The sequence below is a fragment of the Mustela putorius genome, unplaced genomic scaffold, assembly GCF_011764305.1.
Source record: "Mustela putorius furo isolate JIRA1106 unplaced genomic scaffold, ASM1176430v1.1 tig00003899_pilon_pilon_pilon, whole genome shotgun sequence".
NCBI classification, from domain to species: domain Eukaryota; kingdom Metazoa; phylum Chordata; class Mammalia; order Carnivora; family Mustelidae; genus Mustela; species Mustela putorius.
The window spans coordinates 20,058,847-20,077,028 of NW_025422048.1; the positions used below are offsets into that span (position 1 = coordinate 20,058,847).

The 18,182-nt window shown below is 52.4% G+C and overlaps 1 protein-coding gene across 6 annotated transcripts in view; it reads right to left on the minus strand.

The window, feature by feature from the left end:
- The window catches only part of BCORL1 (BCL6 corepressor like 1), a 62,667-nt gene that overhangs the window by 13,277 nt on the left and 31,208 nt on the right, over positions 1 to 18,182 (minus strand). For 5 of the 6 annotated variants that reach the window (XM_004780546.3, XM_013050015.2, XM_004780545.3 and 2 more), the window contains 7 exons: positions 17,110 to 17,275; positions 15,933 to 16,013; positions 13,592 to 13,981; positions 9,202 to 9,425; positions 4,350 to 4,571; positions 2,126 to 2,292; positions 1,410 to 1,555 (listed from right to left, as the gene is read on the minus strand). In XM_004780546.3, the coding sequence (XP_004780603.1) occupies positions 1,410 to 1,555; positions 2,126 to 2,292; positions 4,350 to 4,571; positions 9,202 to 9,425; positions 13,592 to 13,981; positions 15,933 to 16,013; positions 17,110 to 17,275 (1,396 nt within the window). The remainder of the gene's footprint in view (positions 1 to 1,409; positions 1,556 to 2,125; positions 2,293 to 4,349; positions 4,572 to 9,201; positions 9,426 to 13,591; positions 13,982 to 15,932; positions 16,014 to 17,109; positions 17,276 to 18,182) is intronic. The other variant, XM_013050018.2, reaches the window with a different exon arrangement.

Consider the following 18,182-nt stretch of genomic DNA (forward strand, 5'->3'; position numbering starts at 1 on the left):
CTTGTGGACTCCTGGTCTGAGAGTGGTCAACCACGAACACGGAAGCCTCCACAGAGGGTCAACAAGACGACTGCCAAGGGGCACCTGGGTGGCTCAGTGGGTTAAGGCCTCTGCCTTCAGCTCAGGTCATGATCCCAGGATCCTGGGATCAAGCCCCACATCGGGCTCTCTGCTCAGCAGGGAGCCTGCTCCCCCCTCTCTCTCTGCCTGCCTCTCTGCCTACTTGGGATCTCTGTCTGTCAAATAAATAAATAAAATCTTTAAAAAAAAAAGATGACTGCCAGCTGCCTCATCTGTCCAGCACTCTGGCAGTCTGAAGAAGAAACTGCTAGAGCGAGGGCCGAGCTGTGACGTCATTAAGGAGGTGGGGTTCCTTCATTCAGTCAAGTCTGAGGAGCTTCCCGGTGAGTATGTGCGTACTAGACTTCTCTCCTTCCCTCTGCCCTGCTGCCCAACTCAGTAGAGCTATCTAACTGCAGGCACAAAGTGGCCATCCACTAATGAAAAAACAAATGCACGTTGCCTTGTGGTCCTTGCCATGGGCCTGAACACCAGACACTTTTCTCAAGGAGCCAGGTGAAGGAGAAAGCTCCCTGCTGAGCAGAGAGCCCGATGCAGGGCTCGATCCCAGGATCCTGGGATCATGACCTGAACTGAAGGAAAAGGAACAGGGAGGTGCAGAAGGAACGTCAGTTACCACAGCAAGAGGCTGTGAAAAACAGTATCAGGGGGCACCTGAGTAGCTCAGTCAGTTAAATGTCTGCTTTTGGTTCAGGTCATGATCTTGGGGTCCAGGGATTGAACCCTGCATCTAGCTCCTTCCTCAGCGGAGAGCCTGTTTCTCCCTCTCCCTCTGCCCTTCCTCCCTGCTCATGTGCATGCGTGCTCTGTCCAAAATAAAAAAAAAATAAATAAAATCTTTTTTTAAAAAGAGAGAGAAATACAGCCTCAGAAGGGGCCCCAAGGGTTCCACTCTGATCACCAACAAGGAGAAAGTACAAAGACAAAAGCAAAATGCTTAGTGTCACTTTTTTGTAACTAACATCCCACTCAGAACAGGGGTCAACACATTTTGCCCCCAGCTCAATCCATCAGTGGGGCGGCTGTCTCCCTACGCGGGCCCACCCCACATACCTCGCTGGGAAATGGGTCCCCGTGGGCTGCCATGGCCCTGAGGAGGATGCATGCGACGTGGACACTCATGGCATTGGAACAAGAAGAAGTGGACCTCTGGGCTTTTTAAAGTGCATAGAGATTTCTGAGACACTTCAAGGAAAGCCTATAAAGAGGGCTGATGCCCCTCATGGGAGCTGTTGGAGATGAAGGGAGATGAAGAATATCTCCTCAGGAGTTCAGAAATGAGAGGCCAACCCCAAGGATGATGGCTTCAAGCCTGGGGCTGTGCTTACCGCTGAGAAAGCGCTTCATGGTGTCGCTGCTGGCCAGCTTCATGGCTGTCTGCCCCGAGTAGGTGGCCAGTGTGGGGTCAGCCCCATAGGACAGCAAGAGCCAGATGGTCTCCAGGTTGTCATTGACCACCGCGTCATGAACCGGCCTGCGGAGGTGATACAGGGTGAGGACAATGGGGCCCAAGCAGGAACCTGGGTGTCTAGCCTCAGGCTACTTCATTAGGGGAAAGTAACTTAAATGAGCCCAGAATAATGTGGGTAAGAGTTCGTCTCTGAACTGTACCCCCCCCCATCAGATCTCCCCACTTCCTTCTCTCTCTGCCTCTTTCCCCTCCCTCCCATCTGTCTCTTAGGTTCTCCCTACATTTGGGACAGTCCCTGAGGTACACTGTAGCTCCACTGGTTGCTCTGGAGTTCGGGAGAGAATGGGCCCCTGACTGAGGATAAACTTAAAGCGGCTGCCGGGGGTATGAACAGAAAGATCTGGATGACTGCCCTGGAGCAGGGACGAGTGGAGTCCTGGTAAAGCTGCCCTTGTTAGGATGATCCCTAGATAACCCAACCTCTCCTTGGGAACCAATATGGGCTGGCCGGCCGGAACTCGTCCACCCCTGCCCCAAACTGCCCCCCTACAGCGGTCGGTAGCCGTCTTCCCGAAGCACTTCCCGACAAGGCCTGGTGTGGGGGGGAGGGGGGCTGGGGAGAGGCCTTCTTGCCTCGTGCCGTCTTGCGCACTGCAGTTCACGTTGGCCCCGTGCTCCAGCAGGATGTTCAGGATGTCGGTCCAGCCCCTGGAGCAGGCCTCATGCAGGGCCGTGTAGCCAGCATTGTCGCGGTGATTCACGTCTTCGCTGTCCTTCTGGAGGCAGTAGAGAACAACATCCTGCAGGGACAGGGACAGCTCCATGAGCGAAGAGAGGCCTAATTCTTGAAATCACCCCAGTTAGGCTCGAAGCTCTCCAAACGTCCAAAGAGAAAGTCTTAGAGCCTGCACTTTATTCTGGGGCCTAATGGGCAAGTCTCAAAATCTTCTGTCAATAAAGTCAGTCCTGAGGTGCCATGGCCAGGCCCTCAGCTCTGGGCTATTTCCTTTGCAGTGGGGAGACACGTATTACGACCAAGGATATTCCCTCATCTGGGCGTGGGTTGTTGGGGTGAGGTCCGCAGAGAGGCTCACCTGCCCACCCAGAGCTCAAACTCTCAGGCCTCAACTTCCTGAGTCCTGGTTCCCTAGTCTGGGGCTTTGCAAGAGGGCCCCAGACCAAAGAAATGAGGCATGTGCTGGCAAGCACAGCCTCTGGTGGTAACCGGAGAACAAGGAAGAAAGAATGGGTAGAAGTCCTCTCCCTGGAAGCTGTGTTAATAGTTGTAAGTGCTGTCCCTGGATGTTTACCCCAGGGCAGTCCGTTCTTGCCTTCCCCTCAAATCGGGATTGCTCTGAGTATACCTCAGCGTGGTCATTCACTCACAAAGTACAGATGAGCCTCCCTGGGCTACACGACAGGACCAGAGGCAGGACTCCGGGACTAGAAGCACCCCAGCTGGTCTGAGAAGAAGCTGGTGAATAAGCTGAGGGGGGAGGGAGGGGTGGCCCCCTCTTCTGAGGGGAAAAGGCAGGCAGCAGTACCAGAGGCCTATTATTAGCCCTCTCTCCGGCCCTGGGGACATGGGCGGCTCAGGCATCCTGACGGACAGTTAGCTCACAGGCTAGCCAGCGAGAAAAAAGTGCGTGAGAAATGAGAGTGAGTGAATAAGCAAGCGAGTGTGTGCCTGTGTCGGGGGTGCTGTCTCCTGGATATACAGGAACTATTCCGCTCGCTCAGGAGAGCACAAGGCCCCTACCTTCCTCCCCAACGCAGACACCGTCAGCCTCCTCCCTCAGGCCTCAGACTCCTCCTCCTCCCTCCCGTGACAGGCCGCCCAACCTGCTCCTGTCCTGTGCTGGTTGGTTCTCCTATGGCCTCCTACTTGCTGGTTTGGCCCCAGGTAGAAGAAGATTAAACCTGACGGCAGGGGTTGGTCATCTTTTTTTCTTAGATCTCCCATGGCACCTACCCTGGCCCCCAAACTAGGCACTCAGGAGAGACAGGCAGCTCGCCAGTGAGCCACTGTCAAGGCAGTTCTCCTGTGCCGACCAGCCCGGCTGGGGCTGCGCCCGTATTTAAATGAGTCAGATATAGGGACTGGAAGCCTTACATCAAGGCCTACTCTAAAACCCAAATCTCTACCCTTAAGAGCAAATCCTTAGGAAATAATTGGTACGGTGGGCAAATATACATGGTCAAGGAGTTCGTATCAACAAAAGTGCCTGACAACGTTTTATCATAGTCACAGAGCCAGGCTTCCGCCCTACCCTGGCACCTGGGAATCAAAAAGACCCTGGTAGGAATTCAGACTCATACCTATGTAAGAGTTGAATGGTCCTGGCCACATCATTTAGCATTGCTAAGCCTTGATGTTCTCACGTGTAAAATGGAGCTAATAAAACCTACTTCCACAGTCAGTGAAGAGCTACCCCCAGGGAAGCAGTGTGGGTGTGAGGAGAGAAGCCCTGCCTGCCAACGCGCCACTGACTGCTGGCCCCTGGGAGTCCCAGTGAGGGGAGGCTGGAGGGTATGAAGAGTGAGCCGTGATCACCCCTATTTCCTCTCTGAGTGGGGGAGCTGCCACAAAACAAAGTTTAAGACGACATCAAAACCCCGTTTCTGGCCTACAAATGTGTTGGATTATCAATATTTCAATTCTTTTCAATCCCAACTGATACGCCAATGAGCTTGCGTTCCCACGCTCCCTGAGAGCAGTGAGGCGGCCCCAGAGGCCATCTGGGCCGTAGAAGGAGTCCAGTGGAGGTTGAAGCCCCAGGTCCAAACGAAGTCCCGCCCAGGCCACAGAAGACACAATTGGGAGAAGCTTCTCCACAGATGCTGGGGATCTCCCTACCTTATAGCCAAGACGGGCCGCCCGCTGCAGGAGGGTCTCGCCCGCGTTTTTGTTCACTATGAGCCGACGTGCCTCTGGAGGGATCTGCCGGGCTGTAGGTGACTCGGAGGCCTCCTCTGGGCCGGCACTTCGGGACTTAGAAGGTGTGCATGGTTCTGTGGGTTTCACTGGGGTGGGAGGCTTGGGAGATTTTGTCTTCTGCTGGCTCCAACGACCTTTGCCCTGGAAAGCAGAGATGGGGTCCTGGATCAGCACAGCTTCCCGTCCACTCCCACCCAGATGTTGAGGGGCTCAAATCCTCAACCACATAAGCCGACAAATGACCAAGGGATTGGAAATCAGAGACAGAGGGGACATCCTAGCTTCCCCAAAGCACTCTGCATGCCTTCTTTACCTGCCTCCATTCCATTTGTTGCAGTTTTGACAAGTCCCATTTCTAAATGAGTGAAGCAAACTGATAGGAAGAAGAAGTGGAGACAGGTATCTTTGACCAAAGACGTACAGCTGCTAAGGCTTTCACTCTTGTCGCACAAACCTGCCTCTTAACCTGCCCCAGGCTCTTCCCACCTGCCTGCACACCCCGGCCCTGGATCACATCCATGCCCACCTTGCGTGGTGCAAAGAATATGGGCTCAAGAGTCAGAAAGATGTCAGTTTGGAATCTTGCCTCTGCCACCCACTAGTTACAAGACCTGGATTAAGGCCCAACCTCTCTGAGCCTCACTGTCTCGCTTATGGGCTCTTCACATGGGGGAGGAACCGCGTCTGAGAAACTGGACTCGAGGAACCAGACCGAAGGAGCGTCATTTACACCGGGCCTAAGTTAGATGATGAGATTCTAAACTAGGAGCTGGGGGCAACTGGGTGGCTCAGTGGGTGAAGCGTCTGTCTTCAGCTCAGGTCATGATCCCAGGGTCCTGGGATGGAGCCCTGAGACTGTCTCTCAGCTCAGCAGGGAGTCTGCTTCTCCCTCTGCCTCTCTCCCTCCCCCACTCATGCCCTCGCTCATTCTCTTTGTGCCTCTCAAATAAATAAATACAATTTAAAAAATATATAAATAGGGCACCTGGGTGGCTCAGTGGGTTAAGCCGCTGCGTTCGGCTCAGGTCATGATCTCAGGGTCCTGGGATCGAGTCCCGCATCGGGCTCTCTGCTCGGCAGGGAGCCTGCTTCCCTCTCTCTCTCTCTGCCTGCCTCTCCATCTACTTGTGATTTCTCTCTGTCAAATAAATAAATAAAATCTTTAAAAATATATATATATATATAAAAATAAACTGAGAGCTGAAGTTATAACTGGACAAGACTTCAGAGGACCTTGTGAGAGGTGGGTCCACCTTGCGTGTGGGAGGGACATGAATCACTGGGTGACCAGAGGGCAGACTCTAAGTTGCCCTCATCAGATTCTAAGTTGGCCCCTGATGATCCCCCTGATATTTGTGCTCTCATGTAGCCCCCTCCTGCACTGAACAGGGCCGATATGTGTAGCTAACAGGAGTGCGCAGAGGTGACAGTGTTTGACTTCCAAGGCCACTTCCTAAAAGACAATGTGGCTTCAGCCTTACTTTTTTTTTTTTTGGATCACTTGTTCTGGGGGAATCCAGTTGTCATGTCATGGGGACTCTCAAGCAGTCCTTTGGAGAGGTCCCCAGGGCAAGGCAAGGAGGCATTTCCTGCCAATGACCAGCCATGCGAGGTAGCCCCCCTGGAAGCAGACCCTCCCACTCCAGTTTAATGGGGCCCTGGCTGACACCTTGACCGCAACCTCACAGGAGACCCCAAGCCAGACCCAGCTAATCTGCTCATGAATCCCTGACCGCCAGAAGCTGTGGGAGATAGTGTGTTTGTTGTTGTGTTGAGGTAAGGTTGAGGATAGTGTTAGAACACAAGAGACAACTAACACATACCACTTATCCAAATCCCTCAGAGCATTACTAAAGTCTCACAGAAATCCTATGTCTTCTACAACCTTTTACAACACTCTAGACTTCCTTCTCCACATATGCAGGCCACCTAGCCCGAAATGAATAATCTGATACTTGATGCCAGACTTTTAACTTCCTTATACCATTTCATGGACAAGTCTGGCCTCCTGCTGGGTTTGAGGCTCCTCTGGGGCAGGGTTCACATTGTCATCTTCTCTCTTTTTTAAAAAAGATTTGACTTATTTATTTGACAGAGAGAGATCACAAGTAGGCAGAGAGGCAGGCAGAGAGAGAGGAGGAAGCAGGCTCCCCGCCGAGCAGAGAGCCCGACGTGGGGCTCGATCCCAGGACCCTGAGATCATGACCCAAACGGAAGGCAGAGGCTTTACTCCATTGAGCCACCCAGGCGCCCTGTCATCTTCTCTTTTGTTCCTTACAGCACTTCACTCCGGGTTGGACACATCATCACAACACGTATTTGTTGACTTGATTCCAGCCAGCTCTGTGTAGAGCCCTGGGCAGACTGAAAAGTTACCGAAAATCATGAAGCTTGGAAAGCGATGGCAGCAGGGAGAAGACCAGAGCCCAGGGCATTTGTCCCCTCTGGTAAATCCCAAGAGAACCGGAACTGCTGTCCATCTGCATCTCCACAGGGCAGAGAGGTCCAATCACTAGCAGGAAGGCACGGCTGATCAGTGTAGGGTGTAGCTCTACAGCCACGAGGGCAGAGGTAGATAATGGCCATGCTGGAGGATGCTGGGTAAAGTGCCTGGGTTTTTGCTAAGCCAAGCCGGGAGCCAAAGGGTGACTTTCCTTCTGGGGGCAAGAGCCACCAGAGACAAGGGAGGCTGCCTGAGAGGGGGAGGAGCAAGAGCAAATGGGGGCCCTGCCCCCTCCCCTCTTCCTCCCTGGCTCAGAGCCCCTGTGGGAAGAAGCCTTTGGCCGATGCCCCAGCTTTAGTGTTGCAGGCGCGTCCCCCGCCCTCCCCCCGCCCTGCTTCCCACTACAAAGCACCATGGCATGGGGGCATCCAGAGCAGGTGGTGGGGACTGGGAGAGAAAGAAAGGCGGGAGGGAGAAAGGGAGGCCCTGTGAAGGGACAAAACCTCTCTGGGAGGAACATTTCAGCAGACACTGCCAGGCGGAATAACCAGACACAACTACCAGCGCGTGCTGCTGAATGTCAGGCAGCCAGTCACCTTTGTGTGGGATGGGGCCGTGGGGGGGAGGAGCAGGGGGAACAGGAGGGGCACGCCCACCTTTCCCCAGAGCTGCTCAGCATTGCTGTGTGTCCCTGCCTGGGCGCCCCCAACCCCAGTGTCTCCCAGATATAGACGGAAGCCACCCATTGACCAGGTGGAGGCACACGGAAAGAGCCGGGGCGGGGAGACCCGCGTCATGTCCCCACGTCGCCACTCGTGACCACTGAGTAACCTCGTGCCAGTCCCTTAGCCCCCTGGAGCTTCACTTTCCTCACCATCAAACGAGGACAACAGTGCCTACCTCTAACAGCCACTGCGGGAATTAAGAATGGCCACGTGAAGGGAGCACTCAGCACGGACCAGGCTTCTTTTTTCCCCCTGCCCCACTCCCTCTGGCGGTCTGAGGGAGTGGTCACTGCTACCTTGCCATTCTGTGCCTCTGTCCTCTCATCCTTGCCTCAACCTGAAGCTCAAGGATGTACACCAACCGCAAAAGAGCACTTTATGATTATCAAAGCCTTTTACAACCCTTGCCTCCTTTGTTCCCCAAGCACCCTTGTGAGATGGAAAGGGCATGGAGCATCATCTCCATTTTTTTAACAGATTTTATTTATTTATTTGACAGAGATCACAAGGAGGCAGAGAGGCAGGCAGAGAGACAGGGGGGAAGCAGGCTCCCTGCTGAGCAGAGAAAGGAATGTGGGGCTTGATCCCATGACCCTGGGATCATAACCTGAGCTGAAGGCAGAAGCTTTAACCCACTGAGCTACCCAGGCACCCCTCATTTCCATTTTTAAAGGTGAGGAAATAGGCTTGAATACCTTGTCTGAGCTAGAACCAGATTCCAGGAGGGGCAAGGGAAAAGGAGGGGGAGATAAGCATCCGGGTCTCCGGCCTTTTGCCACTGCCACTCCAAGCTGGAAAGAGCTGGAAAAATCACAACCACCAAATAAGCCCATTCTGACCTTTGGTGGTTTTTTTTTTTTTTTTTGGCGGCCAATGACATCAGAGCCTGGACCTTTGCTTCTTTCAAATGTGAAGTTCACCCGAGGACTGAGGACCGTGTTATTTTTTGCAAATGGTACAACACGAAACCCAAAACCAATGATGTAAACATCAGACCCCCCAAAAAGATGTCAATTATTCAATTATGAACAGGGATTCTAGAATGCTGGCCTGGCTACGGACTGGTGAGTGCCTCTCTGAGAAGCAAAGGCACTGGTGAGTTGGTGGTGGGAGGGCAGCTCTAACTCTCTCAGTCCTACCGTCAGGCAACCTTTGTCTGGACATCAACATCCCTGCTTCTACAAGTGGCTTTCTACCTTGATTGACTCAGAAAACTCTGACTGGGTTTCCAGGGAGTTAAGCCCAGACGAAAGCTTCCTGATTGGATGTTAACAAGCTATTCAGGCGAACATCCTGCCATATTCTTCAACTCTTCCTAAACTCAAAGGAAATCCCAGGCGTGTTGAGGAAAAGCCAGGAAGAACCAAACCTGAGAGTTTTCAGACTCTTATTGTTAACTGATAACTTTAGGTCCCATTCTTCAAATGTAATCCCTAACTCGCCTAGAACTACTTCAAAATGCTTCAATAAATATGAGTTAATTTGGTCCTCCCCGTCCACTCACTCACTCACTCACTCACACGACCGTTGATCAAGGAGCCTCGGGGACTGGCTGCCGCCCAGCCCACTCCTTTCCCACCAGCTCCCCTCACTGGCAACGCACCTTGGCCTCTTCTGAGACGTTTGCCATGTGCTTGGTCTTGCACTTCCGTTTTCCTGATGGCTTTTCTGAATTTTCAAGGCAGGCTGGTTCCTCCAGGTTATTTGGGAGGAAACCGTTTGGTGAATCCGAGATCCCCTGGGCTTTGTTGGGCAAGAGAAGGTTCCTGTTCCTGAGGCGGTGCTCCGAACTTTGGGAGGAAGTCTTCTGCTTCCGAGCCTTTAAATCTGAAGGCAAGAAACAGGAAAGAATGGATGTCAGGGAAATGGAGCACAGAAAAGCAATGCCTTCCTCTACGATGAATCAGAAGGCTTTGGGGAGTCGAATCTCAGTGCTGAGTTGTGTAACGAGTAACTACCAGAGTCTAGTGTGGTGCCAACAATGCCACTAAATGCTTCGCAAGTGCCCACTGTACTTCAACAACAAAGTCCCTGCTCTCCGAGCCGATGACCACTCCCCGCGCCGATGACCACTCCCCGCCCTGCCAGCAGGGGGCGGCCCAGGTGGCTGTCCCCAAGATGAGGGTAATTTTAAAAGGATTTCCCCATAGCCCAGAGCAAATCAGAACTTTATTTTCAGCTTTTTCCCCATCCCCTTTGTCTCTTTCCCCATTCCAATACGAAAACAAATCCAGCAGTCTGCTGAAGCGAAGTCTTAAGTATCCTGGGGTGGGGTGTAAACGGAGGTCTTCCGTCACTGCCTCCGCTCAACCACCTGACTGCCTGGCTGGTCACTCGCTGAAGACATGAAGATCAAAGCCACAGAAACTCCCTGAAATCAGAAGGCGCCCTGGGCCGACTTAGCCGATGGGCAATCACAAAATCCTGCTGCCCTCCCTGGCTGGAAATCAAGTCACCAGGATACCCTGGGCAACATCTCTAATTCTAGCCCGAGCTCATTAGACAAAGCACTTTCGAGTTTCAAAAAGCGTGGCTGTGACTCAAGGGGCACCTGGGTGGCTCAGCTGGTTATGCAGCTGACTCCTGGTGTCAGCTCAGGTCACGATCCTGGGGTGGTGGGATGCATCCCTCATCAGGCTCCATGCTCAGCATGGAGTCTGCTTGAGATTCTTTCCCCTTCCTTGTCTCTCCCCCTGACGCTCCTCCCCCCACTCACCCCCCCAGTCTAAAATAAATAAACAAAACCTTTATTTTAAAATGGTGTGTTGTGATTCTTACAGCTCTTTCTGGATGGAGCCCTGAGTGGCACTGGGAATTTCATTGCCAAGAGCCTCATCCCACAGGCCAGTCCTAAACCTCAGGTACAGCGGGGATAGTTTGGGTTAACCCTTATCTCTTAACTAATATTAGCATCACATGGCTTGGCCACTAGCTGTGTAACTAGCTGGAGGCAAGTTATAATCTCCCACAGTTTCTATGTCTGTAAAATGGAGAAGACCTACTCCACATCAGAGGACTGGTATGAGAATTAAATGAGGTAGCATACACAAAACCCCTTTATAAGGTGTTATAAAGAGAAAGGCATCCTTACCATATTATTTCAGTAAGCTCTTTAGGGAAGGCCCTGCCCATGTGTTCTTTATTTCCCCCACAGGACTGAGCACATGGCAAAAGATCAGTATGTCTATGAAATGAATAACTGCAGCCTCAGTTTCTCCAATATGTGAACCAAGAGGGTTGAGCAAGATCCAAGAATTCTCAGTTGGCTTCCCTCCACCGTGGCATGTGTTCTCACATGTGACATTACCAAGGCCAAGTCCAGATGTGGGAGCCATCACTAGAGTACGAAGAACTGGCTCTAGGTTATGTGCGGCACTTAGGAGGCCAGCAGCTGTCACACCAGCGCTTTCCCCCAACTCTCTCCAACCCACTCATGGGTCCCCACGCTCATGCAAGAACTGCCACGTTAGATGGCTTCTAATGGCAATTCGAACGAGAACATTCTCAACCAGGGCTTTTGATGCAACAAGTCTGGGCTGAGTCAAAAGAGGAAGGAACAGAACGGTGCCTTGTGAGGGGGGACGTCAGGAAACATGAGGAAGCCATGTTGCGGCATTCAATGCCTGAGGAAAAGCAGTAGCTCCCTACCCGGCTTACCCAGGGCGGGGCAGGCTCTGGAGTTTATACAGCTGCAGTGGAGCAAGAACTTCATAGCAGCACAGAAAGAAAGAGAGTAGACGTAGTAGCTGCGCGAGTGGAAGCGCCTCTTCCTATCCCCTCTGCAGGTCAAGGAGGGACATATCGAAGCCCAGGACAAGAGGAAAGGTTGTTGAGGGCGCCTGGGTGGCTCAGTCAGTTGACAGTCTGCCTTCGGCTCAGGTCACGATCTCGGGATCCCGGGATTGAGCCCTGTGACAGGCTCTATGCTCAGTGCGGAGTCTGCTTCTCCCTCTCCCTCTGCTCACCCCACCCCTCATCCTGACTCATTCTAGCGCTCTCTCTCTTTCAAATAAATATAATCCTCAAAAAAACCAGAAAGGTCATGAGGCTCAGACAGAAATAAGGTGACCAGGGGCACCTGGGTGGCTCAGTGGGTTAAAACCTTTGCCTTTGGCTCAGGTCATGATCCCAGGGTCCTGGGATGGAGCCCCGCATCGGGCTCTCTGCTCCGCAGGGAGCCTGCTTCCTCCTCCTCTCTCTTTGCCTGCCTCTCTGCCTACTTGGGATCTCTGTCTGTCAAATAAATAAATAAAATCTTTTAAAAAAGAAATAAGGTGACCTGTCTAGTTTGGCCTCTGCCCGACTTCCTCATGTCAACCTGAAAGACAGGTAGTAATAGGAAGGTTCAGAGCTTTCCTGAGAAGGGAGATGTTTGCCAGGCAATCCCTTCATGAAGATGTCACCACTGGATCTGGAGGAAGGCAACCAAACCATAAGCCAAAGCCAAGAGCCTTGACTCAAGACCCTTAGCCACATGCATGGAGGGAGAATGACCTACATTTCAACAACCAAAGCTGCCCCCAAATCCAACAGGATGCCTTGCCAAGCAGTGTTCTCCATGCCCTGGGAGGTGTTTACGTAAAGGCTACCTGTCCACAGTGCTACAGAGATCTCTGCTTTTCGACGGAAAATGGAACCAGGTAATCTCAAAAGTCCTTCTGATTCCAAACCAGTAAGTTCCGTGGGAAGAGTCCCAGCTCGGAGGAAACCAGCTCTCAGTAAAGAAGACTAGGTGACACCAAAGCTCCTCTTCATCCTAACACAAGCAGCTGAGACCAACGACTTGACGCCTCGTTCCTGACCAATCCCTTACGGCTCTGGCAGGAAAAAGGGAAAATTATCCTCAGTCTCCCACAGTTGATGACGATTAGCTCCATTACCCTCTGCAGTGTGGGGATGGTATCAGCTACATCTCTGCTTAAACCGAGCTGGAAGTGAGGGTTAGCCTTCTCTGCGTTAGAGCAAACCCAGAATCTACTATCCCTTCAGAAGGCAGTTCTTCCATTTTCAACAATAGGGAGACTGTGGATCTTTCCCACTGGGTCAGGATAAATACATTATCAGAGACAATCAACTGTTGCTTCAGGGGCAGAGGTCAAAGGAAGAGTGAGACACAGATATGCTCTTATGGAACCCAGAGACATACTTTTTGTTCATCTAGAAACATGTTATAGAAATGCTGCCCCCCCCCCACACACAAAAAAACAACAACAGAAATGGGCCTGACCAGTACTTAGCAGAACATACTGATACAGGCCTCGGTGATAGTCTGCGCCTCCATGATTACACATGACAGCATCTGGCAGAGCCAAATAGCCAAAGAAAGCTTGGTTTTTCTCCTTGGTCTGCCTGCTCTTCCGACTCGGGTCGAACAAAACTGACGCCACCTCGGGTCACCTCAAAGCTTCATTCTGCCTCTTAATAACCTCTGTAGCTTTAATTGAGAAAGCAAAGTTGTGCCCGCTTCTACTTGAAGTTCTTCTGTTAAGTTGAAGGAACTTTGTACTTCTTTTTAGTGTAGGGGCTGGTGGCATCCCAGGAAAGGCAGCCAATGCCTCTTTCTTCTTGAACCCAGGATTCTAGGAGAGAGAACCCAGCCTCCTAAGACCCAGCTCCCTCAAGCCAACCAGAGAACTCCCTGGTATCGAGTTGTCCCATGCCAAGGAAGCCACTGTGGCCTTGCCCAGGGGTTCAGACTCTTACATGAAACCGGAGGGCTCGGGCCTTCATGTCCTCCGCTCCCCTGCAGGTCAGTCCAAACTCATTCAATCTGAACCCCAAGCCAAAAACGGGGGCCTGGAGTTGAGCGACCACCTCTGGCAGCTGGAGCTCCCAGCACCAGGTTTCTACGGGTGCAGAGGCCTTCGGCTGGCGAGGAGAAGGCGGAGGTGGGAACACCCGAGATGCCCGAGGGTCCCCAGAAGCCAAAGTCACTGTGGCCTGGGGCTGAGGGCCAGCAGCTCGCTGGGGCAGCAGCCCCCAGCCAGCCTTACCTGCTCTCCCTTTCCGCCGCTGCTCTTCTTCTTGCTCTGTCAGGTACTCCCCAGTCTGATACTTCCGGCTCTTCTGTCGTCTCCGCTTCTTCCTCTTCACCAGGCCCTCCTCCTCGTCTTCCTCCTCCTCCTCATTGGTGTCCCACATTTGCCGGGCAGCCTCTGTCCTCCAGGGCATTTCTCGGGCTCGCCACAGGTGCCGGCGGCCCTGGCTCAGCAGAGTCTTGTCCTGGGCATGGTGGCTGCGATACTGGGTGTCCCGTTGGGTTTTTCTCACCTTTCGACGCTTAGCTGGGGTGGGGGTCACATCTTCTTCCTCCTCTGTGGGGAAGACCTCCTGGCTTCCCATGTCACTGTCTGCCACACCAGCAAAGGGGCTACAGATGCCTCCTGTGGACGGGATGTACAGAGGACGGTCAGGGACCTCTTCAAAGGACAAAGAGTATGATGGCGAAGCAAGTGCCCCGGATTAGAAGCTTGAAGGTCTGGGTTCAAGTTCAGGCTCTGCCAGTTATTAGCTGTGTGCTCTGGGAAGGTTCCTTCACTTCTGTTTCCTCCTCTATAGAACAGGGACACTGTTCTCTGCCTTACTGGCCTCACAGGACTGTTTTGAGGCTCAAATGAGATAATCCGCCCAGAAGCACTTTACAGAGTCCAATATGCCACACAAATATCGAGTATCCAAGCCACACGCCCTTCCTCATCCATGTTGCTGTGACTTTAAGTCATTGCACAAACTCTTACTTAGTGCATACAAGGCGCGGAGCATTATGTGAGAAGCAGGAGGGGGCCACGGGTCCCTGCCCTTTGGGAAATCAGGGTTCAGTGGCAGGGGAGGGAGGGCAGATCAGCAGCGTATCCTGGCCCCTGCTCACTGACAGAGACTCCCTGGGCAAGCAGAATCATCACAGAAGAGTCGCAGGAAAAGTGAAGCAAGGAGTCCCTCTCCTGTGACACAGCCTGGGTTAGTCCCTCCCCCCCAAGTGCTCATACACAGACCCCCACCTCCTAGTAAGTGGCCGAGAGTCCAGGGGTGGAGCTCTGTCCCAGAATGCCCCCCTCGTCCCCACCACAGCCGCTCCTCCCCGCTGGGCAGGCGCTTCCCTCCCCTCTCCGCAGCACCCCAGCACGATGGTACCTTTCCTGGTCTCCTCCACCATCTTGCCAAGAGGCCATTTTCATCCCCGCTCCTTCCTTCAACTGTGCTAACCACAAAATTACGACCCTTAACCGGCCCGGTTTAGCGCAACGGCAGATCTGACAGTCTTCCTCCGAAGCAGCTCTGACACCCAACCACCTTTCTCCCAAGGACTCGGCTATTAACTTGACAGTTCCCAAACACAAGCGAGGTCAGCAGAAGAAAGAAATGGTTTCGAGGCACATGAACAGTCCTTAACCAAAGTTTCAAGTGAGTCAGACCGTTTAAAGAGAGCAAATATTTAGCAAAATGTCCATATATAGACCAGGCAAGGAACAAAGTGTTCTGGTTAATCTAATATTCTGGTTAATACGGAATCACCATAGAGATCACACAGGGATCACCAATTTCCAAAGAATCAAATACAGTACAATGTGTTTAACAGTAAAACGAGACTGGGTGTAATGTAATCACTCTTTGATGATTCAGAAGACACTTCAGGATTTTGCAAGGCCTTCAGGCCGTCATTACGAGCCCCAATTACCACGGCGCTCTCCATGTGCTGAGGTGCCAGTTAATAGAATGTCAGCTAGCAGAGTTTCCACTGCGCCCTGCTTCCCCATTCCATCCACTTTGCATGGAAATACGGGTGAACCAGGGCAACCACTTCTAGCGCTACATACCAACGTGGAGGCTAGCGCACACTAGCAGGGACTAGAAAGAGCTTTTTTTTTTCACATACTGAATACAAATTCAGGAGACCAAATGTGATTCTACTGGCTCTGACAAGCCAGTGACCATTTCCGACTTTGTTCACGCCTGTCACCCAGGGCAGTAAGTCCAAAGGTTGTATGTCCATGCCTGACACTGGCTCCACTCATCATGAGAAGCCAAAGCTTGGAGTAGGCTGGGTTTCCTGGGTGGCATGGGCCTTGCCTCTTCCCACCATTGGCCGCCCACAAGAGACATCAAATCCCTGCTCGGAAAAGCCCCGTGTGGGAAGTCGAAGCAAGCACTCCTAACATCGTGGGCCGTGTTCCCCCTCCCCTGGGCTCTCTGATCTCTGCAAGGAGCTGGGCATCTTAGCACAGCGAGTCAAATTCTCAGCTCTCCACCTGGGCCAGAGGCAAAATCGCTCAACCAGATTTCTACCTCTCTCTGCAGAGAAGGGCCAAGGTGGGCCACGGCTTCAGACTCACTCACCAGACTGACTGCGCGTTCGCGTGCTCAGAACCACGGGGATGAAGTCACGGAAACTGCTCTTTGCTTTCTTCTCCAAGGAACCTGGAGTGATGTGTGGTTTCAGGGCAGAAGGTAGAAATATCACAATCAGGAGTCCAGGGACTGGAAGCCGCCCCCTCCCACCCACCCAAGAGGCCTGGGTGCAAAAATCAAGGGAGGGTTTGCATCCTTCCCAGGGTCTCCTTGGCTCTCCTCATGCTCTCACCTGCGTGCCTCTCTTGGAGAAGGAGCACCTCCCAGTAGGTTTTGAAAACTGGGAGCTGGGTCACTTTCGGTGACACCAAATAAAGGGCTGGGTACAGAACTGATTTGGCAGCACGCCAGCAAGTTGAAGGCCTGGCTGCCTGTAGGACCAGGAGGCTGCCACACTTCCACAAAGCTAGAACTAGGCTGGAGCAGGTCCCAGACAAGGGCCACCTGAATGGATGGTAGAGGACTGGGCGAGGCAGGAAGATGCGAGCAGGGAGTAGTGGACAAAGGGAAAATGCCATGTAAGAACAGACTAGAAGAAGGCAGGTCATGTCAGACAGGCAAGGCCATGAGAACAGGCTACTGTGCAAAGGAACGCATGGGCGTCTCCCCATGATGAGGGCACCAAGGAACTATCAGGGGCAGAGCACACAGGTCACAGGTCAAGTACACACCTTCCTACTGCAGACATACTGCGTGTCCCTCGATAATAAGGGTTCAGGATTTCCCTAAATGCTTCTGGCTAGGTATCTGGGTATTAATTTCTTAACTTTTTATAATAGGAGTTTTCAAATATACCAAAGGTAGAAAAACAGGTTTCCTGAACCCCATCCTGTTCTGGTCTCAGTCCTCATGAACCCCGTTTCGTCTCTGAACTTAGACCCACTGCACGGTAATGGGTCGGCTACTCTGTTGGAGGACTGACTTTTGTTTGTCTGAAAACCGTCTTTTCTTTGGCCTTCTGTGTATCCTATTCTAGTAATCAGGGTGAACAGAATAAGCCCCTTCTCCCTTGCCTTTGATTTTACAGGTGTCGATTTTATCTTCCTTCCATAACGAATAAGTCTCGCTCTCTGGGCAGTGCAGAGCCACTCCCCACCCCGCCACTGACCTGCCTCGGGGATCCCTCTGCAGCTCAGCCCAGAGGGCGTGGACCTGTGGAGCCTACCTTCCTCGTGGCCATCAGCTCGCTTTCCTGGAGCCTGGGAATCCGGCTTTGTTGGCTTCCGGTGCTTGTGCTTTACCCTGACTCCATTGTGCTCTTTTCCTGAATCTGAAGCCCCCCTGGGGCTTTTCTTGGTGGGTTCCTGGGGGTCACTAGGCGGCTTCCGGCACTGTGGAGAGGTAGAGAGAGTCAAGTCTGAGACCAATTTCACTTTTTAAGAAGGCTTTGCCAATGGTAAGTCCGATGCCCTGTTCTGACACATGGACAGGAGCTGCTGTGGGGTCCCGGGGCAGGGGCTTTCTGAGCCTGAACCCTGTGCCCTAGCTAATCCCCACAGACAACCACATGCCATCATTTTTACAGGTCTACGGAGTCTGCATTCACAAGCTACATCAATACCCCAGGTCATTTCCAAGGTGTAAATTCAGGCCCGTGTTCTCTGCATCCAAACAGCAATAGAGACGGGTAGAAAACAGAAATGCCTCTTCGGCAAGTCGTGTGACCACACTGGTCAACTACCTTCACTGTGAATGGTATGGACACCAAGAACTGAAAACCATGCTTAGCCCGGGCCAACTCAAGAAAAACGGTCTATCTCCGTGTGTAATAGATTCAATGAAGGGGAGAAGAAAGGCATGACATGGGAGCAACTCACATCACCCCGTACTTAGGGAAGACAAGGAAAAGGCCGAGGCATTAGTAATAAGCCACTTGATACTCTTCAGTACTTCCAAAGTCTCAAAACATTCTCTTCTCCATTATTTGATTTGATCTTTTTGACAACCCCGAAAGCAGAAGCTGGTATCATCCCCACTGAACGGACAAGGAAACTGAGGCTCCAAGACTAGAGGTTAAATGCTTTGTCCAGAGCAACACACGGCCTCAGGCGTCCTTGCACTCGGGGATGGCTGCCACTTACCAGGCAAATCTGCAAATGAGCTCATTTGTACCTGCAGTGAGAAAGTGGCAGAGCTGGGCCCGAGACCCGGGGCTCCTGGCTCCCCACCTGGGCCTCTCTCTGCAGCAGCTCTCACTCCCCTCCTTCCCCATTCAAGTCCTCCTCTGTTTTCGCTCAG